At 42.9% G+C, this 14,855-nt stretch overlaps 1 protein-coding gene across 2 annotated transcripts; it reads left to right on the top strand.

Annotated features, from left to right (window-relative positions):
* Nucleotides 1-487: 487 nt before the first annotated feature.
* Nucleotides 488-14,518, top strand: slc26a6.1 (solute carrier family 26 member 6, tandem duplicate 1). 2 transcript variants are annotated; one of them, XM_083976308.1, is made up of 18 exons: nt 488-785; nt 964-1,103; nt 2,679-2,789; nt 2,983-3,131; nt 3,710-3,874; nt 4,173-4,325; nt 4,925-5,007; nt 5,486-5,633; nt 6,715-6,828; nt 7,074-7,151; nt 7,335-7,430; nt 7,628-7,734; nt 8,327-8,396; nt 11,423-11,512; nt 11,706-11,876; nt 12,483-12,537; nt 12,648-12,772; nt 13,303-14,518. In XM_083976308.1, exons 1-18 carry the CDS (start codon nt 664-666, stop codon nt 13,330-13,332), a joined length of 2,007 nt encoding a protein of 668 aa, XP_083832434.1. In that variant the 5' UTR covers nt 488-663; the 3' UTR covers nt 13,333-14,518. The 2 variants fall into 2 exon arrangements, with proteins under 2 accessions (XP_083832434.1, XP_083832435.1); XM_083976309.1 differs by lacking the exons at nt 12,483-12,537; nt 12,648-12,772.
* The last annotated feature ends 337 nt before the right edge of the window (nt 14,519-14,855 follow it).

Here is a 14,855-nt window from a genome sequence, read left to right on the forward strand (position 1 = left end):
TAACAACCTGCTGGCTCAGAGTCACACTGAGCTCAGATTATAAATGAGTTTCTTTTCAGAGATTTTTTGTGTTTCTTTTTGTTCAGTTGTTTCACAGTGTCTCAGCAGCAGCTTCACTGTCTCAGTTTGGATGTTGAAAAAAAAAACACTGTAAGCAATAAGCAATAAAAACAACAGGAAAGACTGAACTCTGTCTCACTGGTTCTGTCTCTCTCTCACACACACTTACACACACACATTCAGACCATGATTGTGTGACAGCTGAGGTCTGATAATAGAGGCATTCAGAGGAATGAATGGGGGGGGGGGCCCTCGTGAGGGGGTGGAGTCAGGGGCTGTAAACTCTGTAATGTGCAGAGTTCAAGGCTGATCCACCTTCACCAGCTCACGTGTATATGTGTGTGTGTGTGTGTGTGTGTGTGTGTGTGTGTGTGTGTGTGTGTGTGTGTGTGTGTTACCCTGGTCCATGTGAACTGATACAGGGCTCCCTCTTTCCCTCGCTGTGTTGGTTTGTTTTGGTTTTCTATCGTTACTTCTATTCAAACATTCACATTTACACACGCGCTCTGGAAATACGTGCATAAGACACATAAAACACACATGCACATGCACTCAGCACTGAGAACTGAACAAAGTGAAAGCTGGAAGTGTCCGTGACTTCAGATGAACGACTGCGAGTCAAACATCTGTCCTGTGGCTCTGGACGAAGCTCAGCTCCATGTCCTGGGGGGGCGCAGAGAGAAACAGCCCCGGTCCTGTGTGGAAAAGCTGAAGGTGACGAGTGGGTGAGTCAGAGGACAGATCAGGCAGGGGGCTGACACAGGGTTTACTACTGACTAACCTTTATCTGTATGTGTGTGTGTGTGTGTGTGTGTGTGTGTGTGTGTGTGTGTGTGTGTGTGTGTGTGTGTGTGTGTGTGTGTGTGTGTGTGTGTGTGTGTGTGTGTGTGTGTCCGTGTCCAGGTGGTCTGCTTCCAGGCTTAGGAACTTCCTGTTGGGCTTCTTCCCCGTCCTGTCATGGCTGCCCCGTTACTCTCTCAGAGAGAACGCAGTGGGAGACCTGGTGTCTGGAGTTAGTGTCGGGATCATGCATCTGCCACAGGGTAAGGACTGAGCACTACGGTGGCCCTGAAGGGTCAACTAACAACAACGTCAGAAAACAAATGCAAAGACACAAAATTCAGAAAACAACTTAATCAATTTGACAACACATGCGCTGCAGAAACTACAATTGAAGTGTTTCTGGGGACACGAGAAAGTGACAGACCTGGCTAAAGACGAATGCTAAGCCAACAATACATAGGGTCAGAAACATGTAATATTGACTGCTATTGATTGTTATAATTAACTAAACAAACTCACCTTATTTTCAAACACCACTAATAGATAGCCATCTTCACATCTTCTACAGTCAAGAAGCATTAAGTGTCCGACAGTCACTTTTTCTTTTCTTTTTTTCGTTCACATACAACAATAATTCACACATACAATGTATACAAAAAATCTTATTGGAGGTTCGCAGTTAGTTGTCCTACACAGTGTATGTTGAAAGCAACAACAACTTAAACTGAGCCCGAACAGCTTCTACAAATGAACCGCAGTTAACCCTTATCTCTTCCCACCCACTGTTAGGCAAAAGAAAAGAGAGGAAGAGACAAAGACAAAGGAAGAGTTATAGAGTATCATTCACAGAGATGGCAAAAGTACCCAGATTCTGTACTTGAGTGAAAGTAAAAGTACCTGTGTAAAAAATGACTTTGGTAAAAGTGAAAGTACTGATCCAAATATCTACTCAAGTAAAAGTAAAAAGTACAGGCTCTGAAATTTACTCAAAAGTATTATTAAAAGTAAAAAGTATTTGGGTTAGGTTAGGTTAGGTTAGTTTATTGGTCTCCACCAGGGAGAAATTTGTCGCGGAGACAGGGAACATGTTACATACATAAAAAAGAATCTATTGCACGATTCACTGCAAAGCTAATAACCACACGATAATGTATCTGGAATCCATTTAATCAATGTTATTGAATGAACAAACATTAAGTTTACCTGCCAGACACAAGATGTATCCTAAAGTACTTCACTATAGTCAATCGTAGGCATTTGTATTGTACAAATGAGAAAAAAGAGAGCGAGACGACCCGGCGGCGTGATATGACGACCCCGACCCCGCTGAGGAGGAACGATGAAGACTCAGTAACAGTAACGAAGTATTTGTACTTCGTTACTTGCCATCACTGATCATTCATGATCAACAGACATTACATACATACGATAAACATTTTTTTAATTAAACCTGAGGTAATTCATGAAATATCAGAAAGTTGTTTGCAGCTTTAAGGATAGTTCAACATAAAGAACAGACGGTGAAGAGAGTTGGCGTTTCCAGGATCTTCAGACCTCAGAGGTCAAGAATATAAAAAACATGTTGTGATGATAATGATGATGATGATGATGATGATTATGATTAAAGCCGCTCTCTAGCATGTTAACTGTGATGTTCCTGCAGTCATATGAAGAATTTTCCTGCCTCCACCTTTAATGTCCCTCCACTTCACCTTGTTCCTCCTGCTTTATCTGACGGTTCTTTACAAACGGACGAAACAACAGGACACCAAACTGAGGGACTGTTTCATGTCAAGTCATTCTGAAAATCAAACACCTGTCCTCTTTCCTTTCAGGTATGGCCAACGCCATGTTGGTGGGAGTTCCTCCAGTGTTCGGCCTTTACACCTCCTTCTATCCTCTGGTCATCTACTTCATCTTCGGCACCTCCAGACACCTGTCCATCGGTGACTGTCACGCTTCACCTGGGTCCAGTCACATTTTAGATGTTACTTCATTCAGACTCACAACATTAAAAAAAACAGTCAAATATCTATTTACGTAAAGACATTTTCACCTTTCGTAATGAATCAACGTTACAGTGTGTGTGTGTGTGTGTGTGTGTGTGTGTGTGTGTGTGTGTGTGTGTGTGTGACACAGGCACCTTTGCCGTTCTGGCCATCATGATTGGCTCTGTGACAGCTAACGTGGAGTTGCTTAGCAACGGCAATGAAGAGAGTCAAATTGATGTGGAGGCAGCTAAAGTGAACGTGGCCATACAGCTCACCTTCCTGTGTGGCCTGATACAGGTACACACACAAACACACACAAACACACACACACACACACACACACACTGGACAATAAAACGGAAAATTTCTCCTCACATTTAAAACAGTGGGGAGAAGTCACCAATCAGTCGTCTGGTATTGTAACCTGGTCCATGCTGCAGCAGGACTGAGCCTTTATGGTATGGCTCAGGACGAGCGGAGGTTGTTCTTCTTGTTCTTGTGGACTTCAGATCTCAGTAACATCTTGATTATATTCAAGTAAGGTGTAACTCTCAGCTCCACACAGGTTCCTCCTCTTTGATAATTTCTGAATGAGCTCGGCGTTAGGGGGCGGAGTTAAACCCTGTCAAGGTAGTGATGGTGGAGCAGTCGCTCTTGGGTCCTGGTCTGGACGTTTTATTTGCTGTGCTGTCATCAGGGGAGTTTGATAACAGAACATTTCAGTGATGTAAAACATCAGCTGTCATGTTTGATAATGTTACAAATCATCAGGATGTTTCTGATGGAGCATTCAGTGTGTGTGTGTGTGTGTGTGTGTGTGTGTGTGTGTGTGTGTGTGTGTGTGTGTGTGTGTGTGTGTGTGTGTGTGTCTACAGCTTGGGCTCTACCTGCTGGGTGGAGGCCATGTGTGTCGCTGGCTGTCCGACCCTGTGGTCAGAGGCTACACCACAGCAGCAGCTCTGCACGTCATCATCCTGCAGCTGCCACTCATGACGGGAATCCACACACAGAGACACACAGGCCTGCTGGCTCCAGTCTGGGTCAGCATACACACACACACGCTCAGATAATTCATCACCGTCATTTTTCACAGATGATGCTGGAGAGCTGCAGATATCTAGACGTTCAGAGGTTCAAACTTGTTTTCTCCTGATTATCCCTCAGGATAATAAAGATGTGTTATGTGGAGCTAATTTGATAAAACAGATTTGAGTTTGGTTTCTCAGCTTCTGTACTGGACAGTGAAACTTTATTTCAACGAAGCTTAAACGCTTTGACAGTCAGTCATCATGGCAGTGTGTGACTGTCATATGCTAATGTGTGTGTGTTTGTGTCCAGACTTTTAAGGATGTGTTGTTTGGGGTAACCACTGCTGTACCAGGAGCTCTGTCAGTCTCTGCGGTTTCCATGATAACGCTTATCAGCGGCAAGATGCTGAATGAGTGTTTTAAGAACAAGCTGCCTGTTGCTATACCATGGGAACTTATACTGGTGAGACACACACACACACACACACACACACACACACACACACACACACACACACACACACACACACACACACACACACACACACACACACACACACACACACACACACACACACACACACACACACACACACACACGTGCACCCAGATGGACAGATGCCACAGAGATGAAGTGGTGAGTGACTCATAATTATATAAAGATCTGTTTTTATCAGCACACACACCTGGTCACTGACTCATCTCCACTCTGTCCTCTGATGAAGCTCCTGAGTGTTTACTGTACTTCACTCATGTTTTCTCAGGAATTCTGGTAACACAGCTTTCAATGAATATCCATGACTGTGTTGGATAATAATCTTTCATAAACAACATATGAAATAGTGTATATAAACATTAAAATCGTTAACCTTTTACGTCATAATAGATTTTAGTTGACTGAACAGACTGAACCTGGTGAATAACATGACATGTGGACAAACCCTGTCCTCTCCACAATGATGATGATGACGATGCTGAGGGTAAGGTTTTTCTCTGAATGGTGTGACATTTATATCACAGTGTGGTTTATTTTCTTCTGTGATGTGTTTTGTTTCCTCACAGGTCATCCTGGGCTCCATCTTGTCGGTGCAGCTGGACCTGAGTGGACAACACAGTGTCCAGGTGGTGGGACATATACCCAGTGGGTCAGTAGAGGCGTCCCTGCCTCCTCTTCCTTCTCATTTCATCAGCTGGTTTCATATGTATATTTATGGTTTTGTTACATTGTGTACTCCGGGACAGTTTTCCTTTTAGAGTAAGTCTAGTGAACCTGTGTCCAAGTGATTTATTGCTTTATATCTGATCATAAAAAATACACTACAAGACATTAAAACATTAACTTTGACAAATCATTCATCTCTGAAATATTTTATATGTTTTTTATCACCAGTTGCACAAACTAGGTGCATACACATCGGTATAAAACCAGGTTAATGTCTAAACAACAAGACATAAAGCTCCTGTGTCACTTCAACTTCTAGTTACTTATTATCAACTTTACTGTGTCGCAGCTTTAAGACAATTCAGTGTGAGACGACTCATGTTTTTTTTATGATGTTACTGTAAATTTAATTTAACTTTAATTGAACTTTCTCTCCTCATGCTGTTCCTCCTCCTATCCAGTTTGTCTCCCCCTGTCCTCCCCTCTCTCTCTCAGATCAGGCAGCTGTTCCTCCCTTCTCTCTCTGTGGCTCTGGTCGGATTCAGTTTCCTCTCAGCTTTGGGCTCAGTGTTCGCCAACAAACATGGCTACCATGTGGATCCCAGTCAGGTTCGTCCACAGCAGCTTTACTGTAACTCTGAAATTTATTGAGATGGGGCTTTGGGAAAAAGAGAAAACAGTTTGAAATGAATCATTTCCAACACAAACACTAGAAACAGAGCAACAACATGAATAATCCTGTGTAAATATTGATATGACTGTTTAATTTACATGTTCCAAAGATGTTTCAGAGCCAGTGTTATTATTCATGCAGTTAAAAGTGACTCATGTCTTACACAGTTTTGTTGAAATTAATTAATTATTATTAGTTGGCAGTAGATTTATCTCAGTACAGATGCATTTATGTGTGAAGTTTACAATTTGTAATAAAACAGACAGGGAGTGGAAACCAAACAACCACAGACTTTAAACTTTATTTATTTATATAGCATTTTTCATGCAGAGTGCAACACAAAGTGCTTCACAGAGGTTAAAAACATTACAACCAAGATTGTTTTTGCCTTTATTGTGACAGGACAGTGGAGAGAGACACGGGAAAGTCAGGGAGAGAGAGAGGGGATGACATGCAGAAAGAAGGGCCACAAGTCAGATTCAAACCTGTGGCTGATGCAGTCGGGACAAAGCCTACAGACAGACCCTCAACCAGCTGAGCCACTTGAACGTGCACCTGCACAAAGGAGAGTAACCTTGCTGTTGCTGATCCTCTCTGAAGACGTGTTCATTATCCTGAAGCACAAAGATCACACTTGAATCTGTTTCTTCAGAAGGAGCTGAATGGCAGAAGAAGGTTTCACAGCAGTGAAGGCAGTAAAAGCTTCAAACACCGCCATAAAAGGTTAAAATAATAATGTGTTGTTTTGCAGATGTGTGGCGTCTGACAGCCGTAGCTTCAGTCAGGAGAAACATAGCTCTGAATTAATCCACTTTTCATGTCATGATGTGCTGAACAAGAGGAGGGGTGAGAAGTGATGAGACCCTGACCCTGGAGTTTCAGGATCCTCCCTCCTGATTAGGTTGACGAGGTCGACAGGTTGCTGTTGATTAACAGATAAACACAACGGCGACCTGGTTCTGACCAAGTACCTATAGGCTGGACAGAGACAGTGTCTTCACTCTTTAACTCCTTCAGGAGCTGCTGGCTCTGGGTCTGTGTAACTCGATCGGAGGAGTGTTTCAGTGCTTCGCTGTCAGCTGCTCCTTCTCTCGCAGCATGGTCCAGGACTCCATCGGAGTCAAAACACAGGTGGGAACAAAAAACAAAACACCTTCACTGCAGTATTTATTCTTTAAACCACAGGTGGTCTGCAGCTTCATGTGAAGGACCTGGGTTCCTCTCCACCACCAGCCTTTCTTCATTTATATTAGAGACTGTGTATGAAAAATACTGATAATTGATTTTCTGCCTTGCACAGATCAATATATGAATCTTTCTTTTTCTATTTTCACTTCTCCTCCTTTTCCTCCTGTTGTTTTTCCCTCCTCTCTCAGGCGGCAGGTTTGGTGTCGGCTCTGATGATCCTGACAATCCTGCTGAAGATCGGCCATCTCTTCCAGCAGCTGCCAAAGGTAAAGAGCAAAGAGAGGAGACAGAGACAGACATGTGGTGGATCCAGTAGATTTGTGCAGAAGATATCACAATATCCACAGGAACAGACTCACTGTCAATGTGTCTCTATGTCTCTGTCTTTATCTCTGTGTCCCTGCCTCTGTTTCACTGTCACTCTCTCTGTGACTCTGTCTGTGTCTCAGGCAGTGTTGGCTGTGATCATTGTCGTGAACCTTCAGGGGATCTTGACTCAGTTCAGAGATGTGTGTGTGCTCTGGAAGTCTGACAGATTAGACCTGGTAACACACACACACACACACACACACACACACACACACACACACACACACACACACACACACACACACACACACACACACACACACACACACACACACACACACACACACACACACACACACACACCATAGGGGCCTGGTGACAAACAGGACCACTCCCACTCTGACCATATCCTCCCCCCACCCTCCCTCTTTAGCTGGTCTGGGTGACATCACTGCTTTCCACATTGACCTTTAACCTGGACCTGGGTCTGGCCGTGGCCGTCGTCTTCTCTCTGCTCACACTCATCTACAGGACACAACAGTCAGTATTGTTTACATCAATCAATCATTGGTGCTTTAAGTTTCAGACATTGCTTTAATAATTCAATACACATGAAAAGTGCAATGTCTCTTTATATGCTGCTGTTTTTCTAAATATCGTATTTTATATATTAATATTAATTTCTATTTCTAAGTATTCACAGTTTTCTGTCTGTGCTGTCACTTTGCTGCTGTGACACTCTTCTCACTGTTAAAGAAGAAAAATTATCATGTCATCTTCAAGCGTGAAATGAAAATTTGTCCCAACATTGACTCAACTATGCTCCAGTTTTCAGAGAGAAACATTTAGGTGTCAGTTAATATATCTATACTTTGCATGACTGCAGCCATCCTCAGTGATCATTTATCATTCTCTGTATTTACTGATTGGAAGAGATGATTAATGTAGCAGTATGAATGATTTATGAATGCAAATATGTATTGTGTGTTGGTTTGTCTCCATTGGTTCATTCATTCTTTGTTCACTCATCCCAATCTTTAGTTTTTCCTCCTCTCACTCATCTTCTCTCAGACCTGCCCTCAGTACAATTCTCTCCATTTCTCTTGGCTTTCATCTTCTCCACATCTCTCAGATCCTCCACTGCTGTTCTGGGTCGAGTTCCTGGAACAAACTGCTACAAAGACGTGACACTCTACACTCAGGTAACTAACTCCCCCTCTCACAGGCAGGTACACTCTGTTTCTCACAACACAAATCTATAACTCTTAACGGTTCACTGATGGTAAAGTTAATGAAAGTCACAAGTTTCACTTCTGCATTGTATACTCATTCAGCTCACTGTGGGCAGAGTCACAGAGGTGATTGTCCATCTTTATCTACAGTCTGTGGTTGGACTCAGATTCTAGTGGCCATGAGAGGAACTGCAGCTAAAGACACTCCCCTGTTTAAAAACCTGCACAGTTACAACCATCAGTGGTTTGTTTGTTTTCTGATCAAATTGGATCAGGATCAGTTTCTCTGTGAACAGGCAGGAGATGATCTGAACTCTGAAATTGCTCTGAACTCTGTCATGAATCCAAACCTGCAACTCCTTGAGTCCATCTGTTGTACGATGCTCGTTAATGCACCACCGTCACAACAAAAGCAAAAATAAATCCTGAGCTGAGGCCGATCTGTTGATGCTATTTTTACCTCTGGCCTTCTCACTATGAAAGTCTCCCACCGGCTCATTATTTCTTCCTGCATCAGAGTCACTACTTTTTACCAAATTTAAAAAAAGATAAAAACGTTTCAATCCAAACTTCAGTCAGACGTCAGACTGGAGTAGGGGGAAACTGCTCACAATGTTGTTCAACCAAGCTAGGAGTCAGGCTCTGCAGGGTCAAACCTTACACAACTGTGGTACTGAACTAACACCGTCTCACTACACAGCACATCATCACACACATACACACAAGTTATTAATTGAACTGAACACAGACAAAAAAAAGCAGAAACAGTGAAGTGAAAAGCAGAATAAATTTGATCCACCTCCTTGTGGTCGTATCTCTCCACCACTCAGACTAGTCCTAGTCATTACCTTTTTATCCACAGTCTGAGGAAACTCTAAACATCTTAGGCCGGTGCATATTCTCATTTGTCCAGGTCATAGTATTTCAAAGGAGGTTAAATCGAAAGCAACTGGACTTAGTTATTTGTCTAGGAAGACGTTTCACCTCTCATCCAAGAGGCTTCATCAGCAGCCTAAACTCGGTCACTTACAACATAGCCAAACACATAGCCAATATCTTGGCTCCGTTGGTGGGAAACACCCCACACCACATCCAAAACTCTATAGACTTTGTGGGTAAAGTCCGGGACATAAAAATGGAACCAGATGACACTATGGTATCCTACGATGTGACTTCTCTCTTTACCTGTATTCCAACTATGGAGGCTTCGGCCACAGTAAAGGAACGACTCACAAAAGACAACTCCCTGCAAAACCGAACAAAACTCAAACCCGAACATATTTGCCAGCTTCTGGATTTATGCCTGAACACCACATACTTCCAGTTCAACGGCAAATTTTACAGACAAAAACATGGCTGTGCCATGGGTTCACCAGTATCCCCTATTGTGGCAAATCTGTACATGGAGGAGGTAGAGAACAAGGCTTTAAACTCCTTTGAAGGAACAACACCGAGCCACTGGTTCAGGTATGTGGACGACACATGGGTTAAAATCAAAACCAAAGAAGTGCAAGCTTTTACCGAACACATTAACTCAGTGGACAAAAACATCAAGTTCACCAGAGAGGATGTCAAGGACAATAGTCTGCCTTTCTTAGATTGTGACGTCCATATGAAAAAGGACAGGAGCCTCCACATTGGGGTATACAGAAAACCCACACATACAGACCAATATCTACTTTTCGACTCTCACCACCCTCTGGAACATAAGCTTGGTGTTATCAGAACTTTGCAACACAGAGCAGATAACGTGCCCACCAGCTCACAGGCCCAAGGGTCAGAACACAAGCACCTGAGAGGCGCCCTCACAACTTGTGGTTACCCTAACTGGACCTTTGTGAAAACTGCAGCTGCTTCCAGAAAGAAAACCAGCAAAGTGGTTGAGAAAGAAAGACAAAACAAGAGAAAGAACATAGTCATTCCATATGTGTCTGGAGTATCAGAAAAACTCAGGAGGATCTTTAACAAACACCGTATCCCTGTGTATTTCAAACCCAGCAACACACTCAGACAGAGACTGGTACATCCCAAGGACAAAACACCACACACCCACAAAAGCAATCTGGTGTATGCAGTCCAATGCAACGAGGAATGCAAAGACCTCTACATTGGAGAAACAAAACAACCACTGCATAAACGCATGGCCCAACACAGGAGAGCAAACTCCTCAGGACTGGACTCTGCTGTTCATTTACATCTCAAGGAGAAAGCCCACTCCTTTGAGGACAGCAATGTCCAAATCCTAGACAGAGAGGACAGATGGTTTGAAAGAGGAGTTAAAGAAGCCATTTTTGTAAAAGTAGAAAAACCTTCCCTCAACAGGGGAGGAGGTCTGAGACACCACCTATCTCCAATTTACAATGCTGCCCTTTCATCCCTTCCCAGGAGACTCAACCATCTAGCCTCAAAGAACAACCACTGTTCACAAGTGGCAAGTGACTCCAAAGACTGTCGTTAGAACACAATAGGGCACTAACGAAGTCGAAACCAACTTCCCACCAACGACTGTCACTCCAACGACTGTCGTTGGCACTTGGAGCACAAAAGGGAACCAGTGACATCATCACCCTTGTGAAACGCCCACACAAGAGGTTAAATAGTGAGTCTCCACACCAGATAGTTGGACCAGTCCCAGCCTGGTCAGCTGCGTACATGAACTGATGAAGCCTCTTGGATGAGAGGTGAAACGTCTTCCTAGACAAATAACTAAGTCCAGTTGCTTTCGATTTAACCTCCTTTGAAAAAATCTAAACATCTTATCATTACCAGATTATGGCTAAAACCTGTTATGTGAGATCACAGTGAGCTTTGACCTCTGACCCCCCCCAAGTAGCCAGTTTATCCTTGTATCTTATTGAATATTTGTGTTAAATCTGCAGAAGTTCCTTCAGTTTGTCACTGACGTTGACATTGTGTCCATGAGAATGAGAAGACTTGAAGACAACATCACAGCTGTGCCCACATGTCTTTTTTGACTCTGTCCCTGATCTCCACAGGCTGAACCCGTCCCAGGGGTCACTGTCCTCTCCTGCTCCAGTCCAATCTACTTCGCCAACTGTGAACAGGTCTTCACAGAGATCAGAGAGGTACACACACACACACACACACACACACACACACACACACACACACACACACACACACACACACACACACACACACACACACACACACACATTTAACACCTGTGTGTGTCCCTTTGAGGTTGGTTGATATCGGTAGAATTAATCATAACGACGTCTTTCTGTCTTTTCTATGTTTGTTCCTCACATCCTCCAGACACTGAGTCAATGTCAGAACCACTCAGCTCCCTCCTCCTCATCTCCCCCTCCCACCTCCCCCTCCTCCCTGTCTTCAGCCCAGACACCACCAACACACACCCACTGCTTGGTTCTGGATCTCAGCTCAGTGAACTTCATGGACTTTTCTGCCACAACAGCCTTTTGCAAGGTGAGAGTTCAGCGTGTGAACACAGTGTTCAGTCAGAATGATGTTTAATGTTGTTGAAACAGTCAGTGAGTGAGCTGCTTCTGTTACTGTGGCGTCTTTACTCCGACATCTTTACTTCCTGCAGGTGGCGTCTGTCTTCTCAATCTGTTCCCCTCTGTTCTCTTTCTCTGTCATCCACCAGGAATCAAACTTATATTGCAACTGTTTCAAATTAGAAGGTCCAAATTCACATTTTTTTTGTCACTTATATCTTTTTATTTATTTTTGTCTTTGCTGGGAGGAAATGAGCTTCTATAAGAGAGCGAGCTACTGGTGCTCCCAGAGCTGAAGCTGCAGACTCTGCACCTTTCTTCACTCACAGAGTCCAGATCAGTTATCAGCTCCTGACAAGTCAGAAAAAACACTCAGTAGAAATTATCATGTAAGAGGAGACTCCATGTCCTGTTATTACATGATAACATGCACGCACACACGCACTCCCTTTGTTGTCAGCTAATGGATGAGTCAGTCAAACTGATATAACTCTGATAGGTTCCTCAACTTTGACCTTAATCATAAAAGAAGAAAGAATTTCATTTATCAACTTTATCGTGTGTCATTCATCAGGTTGTAAACGACTTTGAAGTCCAGGGTGTTGGTGTGTTTCTGGCAGCGTGCACAGGTCAGCTTCATGGTTATCTCTCATAGAAATGAATTATATACACGCACTCAGACAGGTTGAATGTACTAACAGTGTGGTGCTGTACTGTCTGTGTGTGTGTGCATGGACAGAGAGGGTTTTATCTCAGCTCCAGGATCAGGGCTGCGTTCCCGACCATCTGTCCAGCTCCCGTCTCCTCCCGTCGATCCATCACGCCGTCCAGCGCTGCCTCAGCTCCTCCCCCCGGCCTCTGGAGGTCTGCATGTCACTTCATCTGTCAACACATGTAGAGAAAAATATCTCAACCATCACTTTTTTAACCAGTTTAATCATCATCATTATCATCTATCTATCTATATAACCCTATTTTTGTAATTTATTAGATGTGTTCATTTTGCTGAACTCATCCAGCAGTTTTCCACAAGTGTATGCATCAAAGTTAGTTCACAGCTCTTCCGAAAACCACACAGAGTCTGATGGATTCAAGTGTCATCATGAGTCATTTTTGTTTGAACCCCTTAAACTGTTTTCAAATATAGTTTTGAAAAGATAAAAAAAACTGAGATAGAGAAAAGGCAATAAGTTTATCAGGGGTCACTTTGCATTGTGGGTATGGGTAATATAGGCATCATGTTCTGACAGAGAGTAAGACTCAGTGGAATTAAACTGACAATATTTCAGCTCTGCTGCAACAGTTTTACTTAACTGCTGATGGCAGTGAAATTAGGTTTAAGAGACAGATTTTTCAATATCTTTATAATGTTCATTGTCATTGTCTCTTCTCAGGAAATCAACGTGAACCAGAGTGAATGTTGAAGCTCAGATGACAATCACGTCAGGGAGACAGAACACCTGCGGCGACGGTTTAGACATTAATGTGCCAACATTGTTTCTTGTTTAAACTGTTTAAAAGTGACCTTTAATGTAGGAAAGCACCTGCACACATTACAAGAACCGTACTGTACAGACTATTATAGCAGCCTGACACGCCTGCTGACAGTCACACCAGGTGGGAATTTAACCTACAAACCCTGGGTTCAAGTTTCAGGAAGAAAACCGACAGCACTCTCCAATAAGTATAATACTTTCTTTTAATATCATCGCACAGCAGCAGTCACAGACAAACAAACATGTTTCGACTTACAGTCGTCCTCAGCATTCGTTCAAACGCTGCAGATTTTTTGGACTGGCACCCAAGTATCCCTTGAGACTTTTGAGTGAGCACACCAAGTCTGCCGATTACCTTCAAGTTTCAGGAAACCAGTTCCTTACCCATGATCCACTGGGGTCTCAGTGTTACAGCTGATGTAGACATAAACATTCAGTGATCAGACATCCCACAGATCAGGACACATGGCCTCATCAACCTCAGCAGTGTGTTGTTCAGTGATTGGATGTGAAGCAGAACAGCTGCGTCACTAACCTGCATCACTAGACTACAAGTTACACAATAACATAGTAAAGTAAAAATAAATCAGCACTGACTTTGTTCTACTTTGTTTTTATAATGACGGCATGGTCTAAATCCTCCCTCAGTTTAGTAACAGTTGCCATGGTTTATGCAGGTGACAGCAGGTGTTGGACCCAGACAGGTATGCGGTAGCCCCGCCCTCACCAGGTTCTCAATGTGCTCTTCAGTGACCACAAAGCGAATGGAGAAATTAGTCTTTTGACTGTTTTGTAGCACAAACTCAATTATTTCTGATTTGATTTAGTATTTTGTAATGACTATTAAACCATTATAATAGAAATAAATTGTTGAGGCTGATTGTGTGTCAGTTGGCTGGACGTCTAACTGGAACCATGATGATTAACAAGGATAAAAGCACTTAACATGCAGGAAACAACGGGGGGGTGGTGTCATAGTTAAAGGTTAATGTGAGAATTAGCTTTGGTCACAGTATAAACCATGACGTTGAGCAAAGTCATCAATCATCTGTTTGTGATGGACATTGTAGTTTCTGTACAATGTTTATAATGTATCTGATTGTCATATAGGCTACAATAAAAATAAATTGTCCAGTGGTTCTGTCATGAGTTGTTTGTCACAATAAAGGAAAAAATTACTATATATAACTTTTGTTTTGACAGAGGGGGTGCCGTTTTAAATGTGTTTTTCCTTTATTTAATTTGTTTATTTGACCTACAGTGCACTCCTCCTGGGCAGGAAACAGAGAATAACTTCCCTGCTAAAACTGAAACCTAACACTGTATTATAAAACCACAATCACAAGATTTCACAACATTAACGCATAGCAACAACACAAAAACAATGCAATTTCACTGCATTAAATCACCACCCTAACAGCGACAATAAAAGCACAAAACACCATCACAAC

The sequence above is a fragment of the Trachurus trachurus genome (genome assembly GCF_905171665.1).
Source record: "Trachurus trachurus genome assembly, chromosome: 7".
NCBI classification, from domain to species: domain Eukaryota; kingdom Metazoa; phylum Chordata; class Actinopteri; order Carangiformes; family Carangidae; genus Trachurus; species Trachurus trachurus.